Source organism: Anguilla anguilla, chromosome 14 (assembly GCF_013347855.1).
Source record: "Anguilla anguilla isolate fAngAng1 chromosome 14, fAngAng1.pri, whole genome shotgun sequence".
NCBI lineage: Eukaryota > Metazoa > Chordata > Actinopteri > Anguilliformes > Anguillidae > Anguilla > Anguilla anguilla.
Window position 1 is genome coordinate 21,030,370 of NC_049214.1, and position 18,052 is coordinate 21,048,421.

Sequence of the window (18,052 nt, forward strand, 5' to 3'; positions counted from 1 at the left end):
TCTGCCCGTTCAGAACACAGAACACCAGCTACAATGTGACACTCTGGAATGCTGTAAATATTTAACAATGTCTTCTCAGACTTTGTCTACATGCCAGGCGTCTCCATCCGGCACCTGTTGCTCGCTTCGGTGTAATTAATACACAGTATTGATAACAGCAGTACAGGTGAAAGACGTCAATGCAGCTAAACCTCACGCAATGCTCTTATTCATTTATTATAAAGTATTTATGGGCGACTTGGCCTTAGGAAAACAAAAGAATCTGATACGTCGGAAGGTACTGAAAGATAGATGGTGCCCAACTAGGAAATGGCTCCTGAATAACCCCTTGCAGGAGCATTTTTTGTTTATGTTTTGTACCAATTAATTTACATTATTCCGACTGAAACCATGCAATTGGTCCATGAAGTGTAGGGTACTATTTGTTCATGTCCATGGTAGCTAGCTGTTAAACACATCTTCTCAAGTTTAAAGTGCCAGCAATACCAAAAAAAGCCACATGTTTTGACATTTAGTGAGACTTGGTGCAGGTGTCAGCAGAATGCAGTGATTCTGCTTGATCTGATCCTGGGGGATAGCCTTCTATTGGACTTGTGGGTTTCCTCTTTAAGACAGCAATATGCATTAGGACAAAGGGACAAGAGACATCATATCGTCACTATGATTAAGAAGCTCTAGTGCATCACTGCTAGCTTGTTTCCAATTTGAAGCTGAAAGGAAACATGGTGCATAGTGAATGGTATTAATGAGGCCTGATGTGCCCAGAATGCTGTGCTCCCCGATCACCACGCTAAACAACGCTCATGTTTTGTCCCAGTTTGAATGTTCAGGACCGGTAAGAAGGGCTTGTCTTCCGTATGAAGGGATGTCTGCATGAAATAAAAAACAGCTGTTATTGAAAGAGCTTTTGTCTGCCCCAGTAGAAAATGGGAGACGGGATGTAATGGCAGGATGGTGAAAACGGGAAGGCTATCCAGGTCTGTCCAGCGAAGGGGACAGTGCTTCGACAAAGCCAAGTTGTTTGGGTTTATGTGGTTTGCTTCAGGGAGACATAGTTGTCTTCCAGACTTTCAGTTCTGGTTCATATCAAATCCAAAACATGGAGCTTCAATTCAGAATCAATATTATGATTGTACATAAAACAATGTGGTAAGAGTGAACTCCTCTTTTTGGCATGTCTGGCCAGTCACCGTGTAGTGCATAATGGTACAGGACATTAAAGAGAAGCCTATCGATCATGTCCTCTCCTCATTCGCTCTGTCTTCCAGATATGAATAGATATATAATTGTGTTTTCCTCCAGCATCAATTATAAGGCTCAGTCACAAGAATAAGACTGAATTTTATTTATACTGTCACTGGAATGTATGTGTGATTGTGTGTTGTGTAAACAGTGATGAAATTTTACAGGCATGATAAACTTGCTTTGAAAATGTAACATCAGTGTCTGCAATGTTGCGCTCATTCCTTTTTGGGTAAAATATGATGGAATTTATTTCAATGTGGTCTTTGTGGGAAGTTAAAAGGAACATGTAGGACTGTGTTTGTACTGTTCTTAGTGACACAGTTCAACAAAATATTTTATATTTAGTGTGGTGTGTGGAGTTCTTCAAATGGTAATCTTTCCCATTTAGACATTGATATTAAAAAAAAAAGTTTGATTGTAATTACTCTTGAGAAACATATTGTTGGCCTGTGTTAGAATGAATTATCACAACAAGTAAAAAAATGAATAAATATAGGGAACATGTATTACCTACTAAATATTGAGCATGTTGGCTGTGCTTTTTTAAATTGTGGTTTATAGGCATGTCTGAAATGAGAAACTAGTTAAAATATAAAATACCTTGAAATGAATAGTTAAAATTTAGCATAGTTTCCATAAATTTTAATTTTATTTGAAGAAATGTAAGGACAGTTTTATCTGGCTTTTCTAGGCACTGAATGTTTCTCTTGAGTATTGCTCTTCAGTGAAGTGTAAAATTGGAACGATAACATGGACCCAGAGCAGAAGCCTAAAAGCGGAGATTTAAACGCAGCCCGATGTTTCAGTCTGGCTCTTTTCCACACAAAGTCTCCTGATTCCTTTGTTCACCTTGGTGATGCACACCAGCACACGGGACTGACGGGACTGAGGAAGCAGTTTTATGAGAAACTGAAAGACTGATCTCCCTTCCATTCCACTTCCTCCTAAAGAGGACAAAGAAACGCCTTCCCTTTCCCGCGAACGGGGGGCGTTCGGAGAGAGGTGAGAGAGCCAGAGGTCTGTGTCACAGGTACACGGACTGTGGTCCAGGGAACCTGCAGGGTGCACAGGCCATAAGAGCTGCTCCTCTGACTGGAGGACAAGTGCATCCTGCTCTCTGACATCATCCCATTCAACTCTGCGGCACTTCTGGTTGGCTGGGAGGAGGGAAGTAATTTGAACTGCTTTCCTTTCTCCCTGCTTTGTGCACGAGTTAGAGGCAGAGAGAGAGAGAGACGGGGAGAGCGAGAGAGACAGAGAGAGGGTGTGTGCATGTGAGAGAGAGAGAGAGAGAGAGAGCAAGAGAGAGAGAGAAAGAGAATGCTAGTTGCTTTGTCGCGTGTTGAATTCTGTCACTGCTCTTGCTGGTGACTCTGGAGACAGAGAGAGAGTGAAACTGGTTTTGTCCTTACCGCTGCTGGCTGACTCAATAGTTTTAGGAGAAAGGAGATAAACAAGAAGTTTTGCCGCCTAGCATCAAAGTCTGGGCTCGTTGACGATGTCGTAGGTGGAATATTCTAGCAGACACCTGATCCCTCTCCACTGCACTTGCAGGCCAGGTAAGGGAACCCACCTTTGTTATGTCCTACAACCCTTCTTAAGAGAACGTGCTTCTGTTTTGGCTTTACATGACAAAAAAAGTTGATCCTGTTGCCATAGAGGATGTGCGAGTGCAGCACAGAGCTGCAGCAAAGAGAAAGCAGCGATGATGAATCAGAATGTTTTCTGCGGAGTATTTCCATCTAACCAGGCTGTTTTTAAAGGGTGCTCAACCTTGGGCACAAGAAAACTGTGTCTGTAGCTCCCTTGATTCTTTCAGTCAAATTCACATTTTTGTTTTGGTAAACAGATTGCCAGTCCGGCAATCAGTGCTATCTTTTGCCTTCAAATGCATTTATGCTAAATCTATCATGCCTTACAATAAAAATGTACTTATGAAGTCTGTTCCTTGCCGGGTTCTTAGAAATGGTGGTTGCATATCTAAATTGTATATGCTACCATATTGTTTTATGAGAACCATTAGAGGGTCATCCTTTATGCTGTGTTCTTTTACAAATGCTGTGCCACGCTCTAGTTTAAGCTGTCTTCTAATCTTGAATAATTGATTCAGCTGGACGAGCTGCCGCATTGAGTAGGCCCTAGGAAATTAGCCCTCGTGTAATCACATTCTTGAAAAAAAGATGTTCACACTAATTTAGAAAAGTATAATTTGCTGGAACAGCTAAATTTCCCTGAGACATGACGTCATTATGGTTTAGTCTCATTTGGTGTTCAAACAAATTAGTATTAGATGTTTATTATGAGATATGGCTACAGCTCATAGAGAAATTAGAATATTCTATCTTCTTTTTAAAAAAAACTTGAGTACTAATGTTTTTCCTTTAATACTGTCTGTACATGATACAGTTCATGGCAGTATAATCTTTTAATATTATCTTTTAGTTATTATATAATCTGGTATCTTTAATATCTTTTAAAATATACTTTTGCACATGACAACGACAGTATTCTGAATCTAACACGCACCAGCTGGGTGTAGAAAAAAGTAAAGGATTTGCAGCTATTGTTTAAGCTACTGTGAGCAGCTGGTGAGCAAACTGAGTTATTCACAAGCCTGTTGCTAATAGTAACTACACTGAAAAATCTGCTCTTTCCTGCTCACTGGTCTCTTGGCCTTTCGGGATGGTGGCCAAGGGCTAGCGAGTTTCCGTACAAATGAGACTCAAGATCAGCTGTATTTGGGAGCTCTTGACTGCTGCTGCTATTGAGCAAGGAGCCACCCCTCTGTTCCCCCTGGCCTAGCTGGAGGAGTGCTCAGCGGGGCTGCACTTGAACCGGTCAGCTCATCCCAGCCTGGTGGTGGGCCATTCCAGACGGGTGCTTTAATAAAGGCTGCTCCTCTGTTTTTTTAAATTGCAGCGCGTGATGTAACATTGCTGCTCCGGCCGCACAATGCCGGGTCCCCCCTCTCTTCTGTGAGAAATGAGTTAGAGAGGGTGGTGTGGGGTTGGGGGGGGGGGTGACGGATGACGAGAAGAGGGGCCTCACATTACACGGAAAGCCCACACTTTCTCTGCCTCTCAGACAGAGGGGCCCGAGGCAGGTCTTGACTTCCTGGTGCCTGCCATGGGAAGAGGGGAAGACTGCGGAGCTGCTTTGGGGGGTGGGGGGTCTTTTGTACGGTCAGTGGGTGCGGACCCTCGCCCGTTCAGCTGCCTACGTCAGCTGGCTTGACTTGTTTTTCAGTCGGAGGTTCCCACAGGCTCCTGTCCGCTGATCCCTAATGAAACCCGGGCAATAGCAGGGTGTTGGGAAGCCGCCAGCACCACTGCGGTCTTCGCCAGCCTCTTGTCAGGCCCGTTCCTCTTGATGGGGGTAAAGCCGTGTCAGAATCAGGAGCTTTACGCCGAGCGCTCTTAAATACTTGGCCCAGAGGGCCTCAGCTTTTCCAGCCAGTACAGAACCCCGTGTGTCTGGCTGTATCACTGCTGAAACAGGAGGCTTGTAACTACTAATACTGGCCCTTAAGACAATTGAGACGGTCACCACAAGCAAACCAATGAAGTATCATTCTTAGCTGTGTGTGTTTTTTTTTATTGATGTAGGCAATTTTGCGCAGAGGGCAACACTGAAAAACAACTTTCTAATCCACAACGAAGTATTCACTGAGTCAGGAGAGATTACGTCTGGGGGATGGTGGAGGATAGAGGGATGAGAGGGAAGGAGGAATGTGATAAAAAAGAGTGGTAGGAGGAATGTGATAACAGCAAAACATTGTTGAACCTTGAGTCATATGCAGTGTGTTTACCAGGACCATAGGTCCTATGAGTGAAGTATCCCACTTACCTCAGATGCTCAGATGCTTAACTCATGATGCTGTTGTATCTGTGGAATTTTGCTGTGATGTAGGACAAGGACAGGCCAGCCACTTGCATCGGTCAGGGACTAACAGGAAGCAAATGTGCTGCTGAAGTTTTATGAATATTAATGATTTATGTGACTGCAGTTTAACCTCGGTGTGCTAGTTAATCTTCTATCCTGGGGTGGGAGTATCGAGTATATTCAGTATTAAGTGTATATGTTTCACTTTTTGTGGTGATTTTGATAGCCTTATGCCAAGTTTGCTGTCTGTTGCCCGTGGTGTCATACCTGAGATGAACGTTTATTGTTATTTCCAAATATGAGAAGGGAAGATGTTCTCTTTCTTGAAAAATCGAAATATGTATCCCATATACTACCCTCAGATGGCCCAGTATGCAGAAATAATCTCAGTTCTGGAATGTAGTGCTTATATATGAAAGGTTATGTAAATAAATGAAAGCTTGTCATAAGTTTGCAAAAAAAAAGAGCATTTATACCTGAATACTGTGGATTACTGTGGTACTGTGGGCTGCATTACTGTATGTATTCAATATTTTCTATAAAAATATTCCAATATGGAACCAATGCATTTCAACATACAGTATATTACTGTGCTATTGAAACAGTTTATGTGCATGTGTATATGTAGAATGTGTAAACCACAGAAATTTGACCATTACGAAGTGCATTATACATTGTGTTTGGACATGCCCCATACGTTTCTTGCTGTCAACATGCTGTTGAAAACGGAAATAAAAGGTCTTATGTAGCGGGCCAGGAATACTTTAGGAGCTGAATAAATGTACACTTGATGCAAGCTGAAGTCGGTTTCATCATTCGTCCTGAACCGCAAACTGAAATCGCGCAGTGGCATCTTTGGGTTGTTGGCAGAGCTCAAGCCCCTGATAAACCTATTTCAGGGTTTATAGTGCTTTTATCTTATGAACAGAAATTATATTTTGGGGTTTTCACAGCAAATTCCAAATTCCGACTGATTGCTGTAAGACCAAATGTTAGTGCACGTCAGCTCTCAAATATGAAGTACAGATTATCCTAGAATCCTGTGCAAGTATGTGTAAATATGGGAGGAATGAAAATAAATGTGCGTGGCCCAATCTATGGCATAAACTGTCTTTAATTACTTTAATATTCCACAAAGCCAGAAATGTAAATAACGCTTAAATAAAGCATTCTCTTTATATGATTTACCCTCAGGATCTATTTGTCCTCAGATTGAGGTGCAGGTTACATTGGGTGTTCCCTGGGCTCAGTGTAATTATAATAATTTACATAATCTCTGATCTCTGATCCTGCCGTGTTGCCGGAATAACTGAGGAATTCTTTGGAGGCTCTGGCGAGACCGTGGCATTCCGACGGCGAGTTGAACTGGTTTGTGTTTAAAGGGCGTCGATCTGATGTACGGCGTGGTAGGCCTTGTTCTGTTGTGCGCACGTGCAGTTTTTACGTGAAGAGTGTGAGCCTGTCAGAGTTGTCAGTAAATCACGTACGTATACGTGCCCTTGTGCTCGCAGCATGCCCCCACACAGAGCCATTACTCATTATGGGGTTTTTTTGTGCTTTTCTCTCTGATGTCGTTTATTCTTTGACCGTCAAACCAGAGACAACTGGTGACAGAGTTAATGAGAAATCCAGCAGTTGCCCTGCGATTTCCGGCGTAAATTAAAATCCTAACATCGATGGCGCGCGCGAAGCATCAGTATTTAAAAGTACAGTTTATTTTTCATTCATACAGCCCCATCAGGGCTTCTGTTTCCAGTGATGAGAGCATTGTGGTAGCATTAGCGGGCGTGCGTCTGCTGTCCCACAATGCCACAGGGATCTGCGCGGGTTGCGGTGGGGCTGGGGACCCTTACCACACCCATGCATGCTGCGAGGCTGGGGCTCACCAAGGGAATCCAGGATGAGGCTGCATGGTTGCCCATCACCATGGATACCACCTGGGTTGCCCTGCAGCGGGCAGGGTGGTATGTAAGGAATGTGCCGGGCATGCTTGAGTGGAGGGCTTCAGAGGCAGCCCCCCCGCCATGAGCCCGTCGTCCCATATTTAATTTCACAGCTCAAATATTTAGATATGAAGAGCACACAGGATATATGGAGCATCTCTTGGCTTAAGGACTGGAGCAAAGATGCTCAGCTGCAGGATAACTGGATGGAGTTTAAAATAAACAGGCCCCTGGCTTTCGCCATAATCTTCCGCATAGTTTTGACTCGGCGGGGGGCACGACTCACAATGGCTATGTCAACAGACGCGGTATCTTTGCCAATTAAACGGGGGGGATTGTCTTTACAGCCCACTGCTCAATTTTTATTTGAAACTATCCCCTTGTTATGAATGCTTGAGGACTGCAAACTTTAGAAAGAATGCTTCAAATTAGGGGGCAATGGAAGCTTGCCCCAGACTCTTTCTGTATGCTTGTCAGGGTAAATGCATGGAAAGCATCCATCTTCTTAAATCCCTGCCTCCCTCTGGTGATATCACAGGTGGTAAGGTGGTAGAAGTTGACAACCACCTGCCCCCCAGGAAAGATTATGAGCATGACATCAGGGTGGAATTGCAGTCACACAGGCCTTGCTGCTTCAGCATTCTTACAAGTATTTACTGGGTCATAAATGTTGTCACTGGCTCTGGGAGATGCCACACCCTGAGCCACTTTCACCATGTGTGCAAAGAGTTTAATAAGCTTTTTTTTTGCAGGGAGTGACAGCACCAGATGCCTAGCACATTTTTAATTCCAGAAGTGCTTTGTCAACATCGGGCTCGTTGTACAGATGGTGGCAAAGTCTGCTGGAAGTCAATGGGTTTTTGTACAAGAACTTTCTGAAAGAGCAAGCTCTTCAGTTCGGAAGAGTGGCTCTTGGCTGCTGAATCTCAAACACTTGCAGGCGTAGTTAACAAACACAGTCGTATTTACCTTCAATGCAGTTCCCACCGTGCAGTGTTTATAGTGAGCTCAAACACTGTTGCTGCATTGTGAAACTTGGCACTACTGTTTGTTTGTCATCGCAGTTTTCTCACCCTGAATAAAAAAATGGGAATTTATAAGTCGATAGGCTGTGAATTATAAATGAGCGGTTCCCAACACTTTCCTTGGGATAAAATATATAGAGACACTCGCACAATCCAGAAAATGCACTTCTTGTAAGTACCCCATTACTTGCAGTTGTTACGGCAGTTAGTTACCTGTTTCATTCCATATTAATTTGTCTCTGCGTAATTCGATTTTTGTCATTACTCATTATATTTGATATTGGTCCATAAATATGATCTTTTCATTTGCATGAATAGATTTGGATTTCATAGCCTCATTTGCAAATCAGTGTCAGCACAAATGCCACTCCCACAGTTTGTGTCCAGACCAGTGAAAAATATCAGATGGAGGCTGCATGAGGCAGTTGAGTAAACAGATTAATGGTAGCCACTTTCCTGCTGGGGACCAAGGTGAAGATCCATGAATGTGCTGAATGAAAAAAAAAAAAAGATGACAGGTAAACACTAAGCAAGATTGAAAATCCGGCCCAACAATTGAATATGTGAGCAGGAGAACAGGTGTGGTGGTAGATGCAGAGTCACAACAGTGTTAGTGTGGCACTGGATCCATTGTGCACACTGTTGCTGCTTGGTGTCTTCTGAGCATGTGCGATGGCTGTAATACCTTTGGAATTTTCTGAAAGCAGAGCCTTGTTAGTCTTGTTTGCACAAGGTTGTGAAAACTAGTTGGAGGAGGCTGAAAACATTAGCCAAAAATTCTTTTGTCTTTGACATCCAAACACCTGGCATTACCATTGTGCTCAGCACAGAAAAGGCACAAAATCAGAGGAAGGTGGTGCCTGTTGAATGTCTGTGGTTGAGCATTGAGCCTCCTACTAGTTAGTAAACACAAACCTTTGTCCAAGAATGTACAAGATGGTGCTTTGTATTTTTTGTCATTATTTTTGCTTTGTATTTTTTGTTTTTATTTTTGCTGAACTATTTTTTACTTTCTTTTTTATTATGTATTCTGCTTGTAGATTCATTGTATTCATTTTTGAGGCCTTAAACTCTGGTCTCTAAATTGCTTCTATATAAGGTTAGTGTCTGGTTTAGTAAGCTGAAATAGAGCCAGGGCTCTGAGGTGCATTAACATGGCTGTGATTATACTCTTATCATGGTAAATCCCACCTAATGGAAGACAGCACAAGGAATGTCTGTGTCTTGCTGTTCCTGTGGTCTGCACAAAGTCCACCCTCCAGTTCAATCATTCCTAAGACTTGGCAAGACAGTGTTTTGGTGTGACTTAAAAAGCACCTCGTTCCCTGAGACATTATTAGTAGGCTATTAGGATTAGTATTATATGAACTTTTATCATTGTCTGTGTGTGGTGTGTGTTTCTGTGTGTGTGTGTGTGTGTGTGTGTGTATTTCTTGTATCTAACTGAAGGCTACATGACAAATTATTTTTGAATTTTTAGGAAGTGTTATTTTAGAAACACCGAACAAAATTATATTGCCAGCTCAGCACTTTTTTCTGCACTTACTGTTACTTCTGACAAACTTTCATTGTTGCTGTATGGCATCTACTTGCTCTTGGTCGTATTGCAGCAGCAGTGCTCCTCCACGTCACGTTTACTGGCTGCTAAGGGTTAGCTTCATATCTACATGCTGGGGTTGTTGAACGGAGACCATGTGGCGCCGTCCATAGTGCAGTAGACTCTCAACCCGCCGTGGTGCTTTCTGTACTGTGATCCCTGCGATCTGTAACCCTCTCTGCCATCCCTTGTGTGATTAAAGTAAAGAAATGCATAATGCATTTCTTTACTTTATGCAGAAATGCATGGCAGACTGTCTGCTCTCCTTTGGGAAAAAAAAGGCTTGTGGAGTTGTTTTGTTGGGTGTTTGGTGTTGCCTCCTTTGCCAAACAGACCAGAGCGGCTTGATCTGCTTGTGAAAATGCTCCAAACCAGACATTGAGAGATATGAGAATGTTCCCACGGCCAAGTGTTTTTTTTTCGCTTTTCAGATTTGCAAATGACATTTGAAATTTGCCAATATTGAACCTATAGGAATTAGTCAATGCTCAAACAGCAAATACCGTCCAAATGTTGACCACATTAAACATCACTCTATAATATCAGTCCTCACCTTCACCCTTGCCATAGTTTGAATCACAATAGAATTCAAGAGAAATACATGCTCATTTGTGATAGTGGCCTACCAGGAAGTGCTACTTCTGGAGGAAATGAATTTATTATTGAATTAAAGATCCTAACACCATTAGTTTTTACAGTGTTGAAATAAATGCGTGGGCAGCAATGTGAATTAATAAAGCAAAGATAATACACTGACAATAAGCGTATGTGAACACCGTTCTTTTTTAAGGGTTTTGGTTCACATGATCCATTCTCTGTGCCTCAACACTCAGTAAAAATCCAGTAGAGTGTGTTGGTTTCAGGGTTAGTATATGTGAAGTGGCTATTGCCCCTTGACCTGCTGGGTCCAGCTCTGCAGCAGGGCTGATTCTGCAGGGCCTCTGCATTGGCTTTCTTTCCATTTGGACGCTTCACCTCCTGGGTTTTCAACAGGGGGTCCGCAGACCCCTGGGGGTCCTTGGAGGTACTGCAGGGGGTCCCTGGCCAAGCTTGATATACAATGAGTATATATATCCATCCATTATCCATACCTGCTTATACCTGGTCAGGGCCACAGGGGGTGCTGGAGCCTATCCCAGCGTGCATTGGGCAAGAGGGCAAGAGGCAGAAATTGGGCAAGAGGCAGGAATACACCCACTCATATCTACGGGCAATTTAGAGTCTCCAATTAGCTGCATGTCCTGCATGTCTTTGGACTGTGGGAGGAAACCAGAGTACCTGGAGGAAACCCACAAGGACATGGGGAGAACACGCAAACTCCATACATATGACTATATATAGATTTGGGAAAATATTTCAATTTTCAGTTCAAAGAAAAAAACATTTTTAAACTATGATGGGGGTCCCCTGGATGCCTTTGAGCCTGGGTGGGGGTCCCTAGATCAGAAAAGGATGAAAACCCCTGACCTAATTATTCATTCTCATATGTGGACCAGTTTACCTCCCCAGTTCTGAGAAGAGAGCAGGAAGAAAGTAAGAGGGCTGGAAACCCAGTGGTTTGCGGACCTGGGGGAATGAGTGGCCAGTCCATCAGTGAAAGTAGTGAAAACATTCGATTTCCTCCTGGAGACCAAAACTGGGCAAATATTTCTGGTGTTGGTCACTCTGTTCCCTTGTTCACTCCTCTCTGTCGCCTGGCGTCTTCACAGAGAGAGCTGCCTGGACCCGTGCTGCAGCGAGCCAGACGCCCCGCCCTCTCTCAGCCCGCCTTACAGCCACGGACACCCCCGGGAGAGCCGAGGATGTCCCGGTGGAGTTAAGCTTCGCATCAAGACCAGGTCTGGCCTGCTAGCTGCCCGTGCGCCCGGGCGAGACTGCCCGTGGGATCCCCCTGATACCGAGCCGTAGGACTCGCGCAAATCGCGTTCCTCGAGGGTTTCAGTGCCACACTTTGCTTGCGAGGTTGAGACAAAAGGGTAGCCGGGTTGTATTGAAGGTATGTTTTGTCAGGTACAGACAGCGAGGAGCTCTTGAATTATGTGGGGAATATTATTTTCCACTGATGTTTCCATTTAGCTGTACCGTGGCGTACACAGTGGAAGGAGCTTCTTTGTCAAGCGGGTTTCTTCTTTGGCTTTACGGGTTGTGGGTGGCATATGAATAGCTGTCACTCACGTGTCGTTCCCCTGTGAAGTCTTCGTGTGTGGGCCTAGGGATCCCGCCCTGTTTATGAAACAACACTCTGGAAGTTGTGAAACCGTTCCTCACATCCGAAACAGCGCCTCTCAGGTTTCTGTGTCCCGATTTTATTCGTCAGAACTGTTTTAAGTGTGCCGTCTATAAATAAAACCGGAGGTCTGTGTACACAGTCTGCGAATACAGCCTATGATGAAGGGCTTGGTCCTGTCCTTTTAAGGCCATTGTGAAAATGTCACATGACCTACAGCCCCATTTTGGGGGGCAAAGGAATGTTGAAAGTTGAAAGAATGCTTCAACATAAACTCTCAAATAAATATAGGGGTGTTATTGATTGCCCTGCAAAAGCCTTGTTACGCAGACAGGCCGTAAAGGCGTAACACTTCTTAACACTCTGCTGCACAGTGACCCACTGTAAGCACCTACGCTGACTGCCTGAACTAAGCAAAGTGGAGCAGAGATATTCAGGACATTTGCATAGTTTTTATTGATTCCTATGAAAGGCTTTACAATTACGGGGAAAATTCTCCGCCTATGCATTTTGAAGAGCTTCGAAGAAAATGATGTAACTATTAGAGTTTAAATCCGTTGAACTACAAGGAAGGAAGGACGGCTTTCTGTATCCTTCTCCTCTTCAGCTGTGAGAAGGCCATTCTCAGAATTTCACCCTCACTTCGTACAGTAGTATCACAGCTGTTAGTGTTCAAACAACACTTCATAAAAAGTAACCACTATCCCTGGGTATTCTTTGAGGTCAGATATTCCCATAACATTACAGAAACATGCTGATATTTTTATTTTCATCAATCAGACACATAAAGGATGAGCCATTCTCATGGGGTTCTGCTTATTCAAGCTGATCCTGGTGGTCACTGTCATCTGAGGTTAGCCTAACTCTGATAAAACAGTCAGTTCTGGAGGACAATACGGCAGAAGGGAAAATAAACGCCTTTGACTAAAGCGCAGAGTGTTTGTACTGCTGAGCGGCCAAGCACAGCCTGTTCCTGTACCGAAGATGGCTGCATATCAGACGTGACGAGCGCAGGTCACCGTGGTTACTCGGGTCCGCCAGGCAAGCGAAGCGGGACCCGGGGGCTGGTTTTGGGCGGACGGGAGCCCGGTAGATGGCGCGCTGACCTCGAGATGCGGTTGCGCCTGGAACACGGAGTGGCTTTCCCAAGCCGTGTACCCGCAGCTCGTATTTGCATAACAGAAAAAAACGCCAGTGCACCCCTCCTCGCTGGACGCGAAGGCAGTGACAGGAAGTGGTTTGCTTGGGCCCCTGGGGACCGGCCCTGTGTAGATGTTCAGGCCTGTACTGCAGGGAGGGTCACACACAGTGGCTGGGGTATGACCTCTTCACCCTCTGCTGCTTCCCCCTTCTTTTTTCTTTTGTGGGGGAAACTTCAGGCTTCAGAACTCAAACACCAGAAATTTTCATTTATTCCTCAGGAGCTAAGGATTGTGGGATGGGTTTCAAATTTATTGGTGAAATGTGAACACAGCTTGAATGTACTCTGTTCAGCTGTATTAAAACATTATGTACTGCTGTTTTAACATATTTTTAGAACAAACTTACACCATCAAAGAACATATAAATTTGACGACATTCATTGATATATCTAACTACCCACTGGATCATGTGATGACAAAATATTCATATTTTTTCACTTCCTCCCGATCAGATAACCTCTTGTTTAACTGGAAGAAGGAGAAGATATTTGGAGAATTAGTAAGCCACATTCTTTCATCAAGTCGATCATAATGACACGCTGGCTCTTTTGGGCTGGAATTTGTCGTCTGTGCTGATTAAAATCTCCCGTCTCCGAGGGGTTCATCATTTGCTGGACAGCGTGTTGAGCGTCTCCTCTGGTTGGCCAGACTGCGCCCTCCCTTTTCTCTCTCATCTGCTCTCGGATTTCAGTTTCCTCTCAGATCAAAACATCTCAACTGACGGTTTTTCCACACCACAGATAAGGTTTCTCCTTTTCCCGGGACACACCCTGCTTGTCTGGCCTCTGTAGAGCCTACAGAGAATGGGCCTTCAGTGAGGTTTGGGAAGCGCTGAATGAGGTTCACAGGCCTGGCGTCGGCTACTGCGCCTCCTTTTCTCCCTGCTGCCGCTGCACATTCCGGGAGATTGTGTTTCGTGGGAGTGTTGGAAGGAATATCCTCCCCCTGGGATTCCTGGGATGGGACACCACGGTAACCCATCTCCTTTGTTTACCCTGAATGAGGTGCAGTCGCCATGGCTTTGTCTTCCACTTCTCTCCACTTCCTGTATGAAGGCCTTCTGGTCTAGGGTTCATGTTCAAGCATCATATTTCAAATGGGCATGTGATCACATAGATTGGTCTGTACCGTGCCAAATAAATTGCTCTGAGCACCTCTCTGGTAAAAAAAAATATCCAACAGACCTGTGCTAAATAAAGGGAAATATGGGATGAGCCACAATAATAGCATGCAGATGTTTTGTTTTTAATCATCTTCTCAGCTATGAGAACAGTTCCCTTCGGGGCAGGTTTGTGAGATGCTTAAAACTGGAGCCACGTGTTGGACGATGCAGTGGGGAAGAGAAGCGAAAGGATGCACAGAACCCATCTTTGTTCTGCAGGGTGACCACATGCTGTCATGTGTTCGCTTTTTTTCCTCTCAGCAGTCAAATCGCTTAACATCTAGAAACATCCATGAGCTTCTGGGCGCTCGTTTCCGTTCCGCCCTCCCCACTTCTGGTGGGCTCTCCGCTTCTCCTCAGCGCGGGGCAGGATGTTTACTTAGCGTGTTATCACTCGCAAGGTAATGACAGTTAATTGCGAGTGCCAGTGACCGCGCTGCGTCTGGGTCGCCTCTCCCGCCGCACTCTCCCCGCCCGCCAGTCCAGAGCGCGAGCTGGCGAGAGCGAGACACCGATGGAGCTGCTAGGGGCCTTGAGGAAATTACGCAGGAGGCGCAAGGCGCTCAACGCGTCCGAGGGAGCGCTCTGCAAGTCCCCCTCGGAAAACAGCATCAACGGCCTGGCCACCGGCCTCATCTCCAAGGTCCTGAGGTTCACGGCCAGGTAACGGCTCCGCGGGGCGGGGCGCCGGGCAGGATTCGGGCTGACCTGGGGTCAGAAGCAGCGTGGTCTGCGGCTCTTCCTGAGCCATCAGGCTCGGTCATGTGAATACTGAGCTTTAATTGAATTTGTGGGTTGGTGTTCCAAGGAGAGGTGAATGATTGTTCTTAACCATGGGTTAGATGAGTTATTTTACTGTGTACTGAAACTTGTGTGGCATTAGGTGTGACTCTGTTTGCTGGGGGGGCAAGGTCTACCCTGAATAAGGAACTGTTGAAAATTATTTATGTGAATTTCAGATATATCTACAATACTCCTACTCATTAGTTGAATACTTCTTTAAATATGTGCCAAGATCATATCCTCATGGCAACTTGTAACTTTTTTGTTAGATATCATGCTTATCGTACCAAGGAACCAGGTTTTTTCCCTGTTAACACTCCCATGTTCCTTGTTTAAGGCTTTTATCGGGTACTGTCCACATTGTAACAAAAGGAACCTCAATCAGTTAAGTTGACCTCTTAGGAATGATAGCAGAAATGTAAAACCAGTTAGCTTCATTGGAAAAAAATTTCCTCCTTTGTCATAGATAAGCATTGTTGGGTATTTTGTCAAATGGTAAGCCCCTCTGTATGCTTTGCATTATGTATTGGCACTAAGCTTGTTAACCTGGTCTTGCAAAGATTAACAGAGGAGCAAAGGAAGATCAACCCTAAGGGGCATTATGCAGTTACAGTTTTGACGTGAAGACTGAAAAGTGATTGAGCTGAAATCATATCTTTATCCCAATATTTGTTAACCTGCTTTTGTTTATTTAATGCATATTATTTAATTTAATTTTTTCAAATATTGTGCTGCATTTACCCATATATCTCTCTAGAATATTAGAATCTTTGGGTAAATCTTCTATGTGCAGCCCGTGTTATCAATGTACACTTGACTTTATCGGGCACCTATTCAGGTTTAAAGTGTCATCTTTATTCCGAGTAATCCGATTTGAACTCTTGTTTTTGAAATATCTTGTCATTTAACTTAACTTACCTGACATGAAGAGAGCACTATTGAATGAAATACAATGAAGATACATAATTAAGCCTTGCTGCCAGCTGCCAGCTGCCAGTATTTTTCAGATAATTGACATCCTTGTTAATCACACTATATAAACAAGAATGAATGTGACAGCAATAGTCGGTTTAAGGAGTAAGTTTAAAATCTCACCCTCCCCATTCCAAGTGCATGAGCTGTTACTGGACTCTGTAATTCTTAAGAGGATAACAGTCCACCCCACCCGAATTCCACTGCTAGTCTCCTTATGTACAGGAAAACACATTCTGCTTCTGTTCATCTGGCATTTCTCTGACATATAGCTATTATTTCCAGTTTGCATGCTTTGAATGTTTCTCCTATTGACATTGGTCAATTTCAAAAGATGTAGTGTAAACTCTCAAGTGCAGTGTCTAATTATCTTAATATGTTTTAACATCTGTGAAGTGTTCTGTGATTGTATGTGATGCAAGGCTTTTAAAATGTCTATAAATATTTATGTTTACCCTACTGATAGATTAATAAACTCATCAGGATAAGATTCACCAAATGGTTTTAGGTTATATATTAAATACAACTTGTACATCTCGGTGTATGAGAAATTACACAAGTGTAATTTTGTGGTTGAATTTTTCTGCCCGATCCTGTTCCTTTGTACCAGTCTTGTACTAGTATTGTACAGGGCTTAAATGTTTGCTTAATTTATTGTTGTTATGGATGGAGCCTTTGCAGAATTTCTTGAAAATTGAAAAAGTAAATATAGTTATTGAATTATATATAATCATATAAAAGAAAAAAATCAAAGAATGATATACTAATGATGTGCGAACGGATAAGCCTCCTGGTATGTGTCGCTGACAGTATGTTCCCTGCAAGTGAGGAGGGTGTTGGGGAGACTCTCCCTCTAACGCTCGCCCTCCTCCTGTGTCCGCAGACGGAGCGAGCCGGCATCACGGCCCCACTCGTGGCACTCCACCAAACTCGGGGAGGGCCAGCCGGAGTCCAGCATGATGCAGATATCCCAGGGCACCATGGGTACTCCCTGGCACCAGACCTACCATTCCAGGTTAGCGGGTCCGCGGGTATGGGTGGCACCCTCTGTCTGAGGTCTGCTCCCAGAAGCACTACATCCAACAGGACACCTGGCTGTGAACCGAGCCACTGTCAGGAGCCCTGCTCTGTACGGGGCGGCCCCCAGAGTGAGCCACCGTCAGGAGCCCTGCTCTGTATGGGACAGCCCCCAGACCGAGCCACTGTTAGGAGCCCTGCTCTGTACGGGGCGGCCCCCAGACCGAGCCACCGTCAGGAGCCCTGCTCTGTACGGGGCGGCCCAGAGAACGAGCCACTGTCAGGAGCCCTGCTCTGTACGGGACGGCCCCCAGAGCAAGCCACTGTCAGGAGCCCTGCTCTGTACGGGGCGGCCCAGAGAGTGAGCCACCGTCAGGAGCCCTGCTCTGTACGGGGCGGCCCAGAGAGTGAGCCACTGTCAGGAGCCCTGCTCTGTACGGGGCGGCCCCCAGAGTGAGCCACCGTCAGGAGCCCTGCTCTGTACGGGGCGGCCCCCAGAGTGAGCCACCGTCAGGAGCCCTGCTCTGTACGGGGCGGCCCCCAGAGTGAGCCACCGTCAGGAGCCCTGCTCTGTACGGGACAGCCCAGAGAGCGAGCCGCTGTCAGGAGCCCTGCTCTGTACGGGACAGCCCAGAGAGCGAGCCACTGTCAGGAGCCCTGCTCTGTACGGGACGGCCCCCAGACCGAGCCACCGTCAGGAGCCCTGCTCTGTACGGGGCGGCCCCCAGAGCGAGCCACCGTCAGGAGCCCTGCTCTGTACGGGACGGCCCCCAGAGCGAGCCACTGTCAGGAGCCCTGCTCTGTACGGGACGGCCCCCAGAGTGAGCCGCTGTCAGGAGCCCTGCTCTGTACGGGGCGGCCCACAGAATGAAGGTCACAGCAAAATAAAACGCAGGAAATAGATTTAGGCTGTTAGTGCGATGTGTCTGAAGAGCAGTCCGCTGCCATTCTGTGCATGATACACAAAAACAGCCTCCTGTCCTGTCCCTAATCAGCC

The 18,052-nt window shown here is 45.2% G+C and overlaps 1 protein-coding gene across 9 annotated transcripts in view; it reads left to right on the forward strand.

Annotated features, from left to right (window-relative positions):
- Positions 1–18,052, forward strand: part of shroom3 (shroom family member 3) — a 44,537-nt gene that overhangs the window by 9,857 nt on the left and 16,628 nt on the right. For 3 of the 9 annotated variants that reach the window (XM_035391947.1, XM_035391949.1, XM_035391951.1), the window contains 2 exons: positions 11,402–11,530; positions 16,922–17,053. In XM_035391947.1, the coding sequence (XP_035247838.1) occupies positions 11,402–11,530; positions 16,922–17,053 (261 nt within the window). Of the gene's footprint in view, positions 1–2,329; positions 2,805–11,401; positions 11,531–14,763; positions 14,947–16,921; positions 17,054–18,052 lie in introns of those variants that run through there. The other 6 variants (XM_035391950.1, XM_035391956.1, XM_035391953.1 and 3 more) reach the window with 4 other exon arrangements.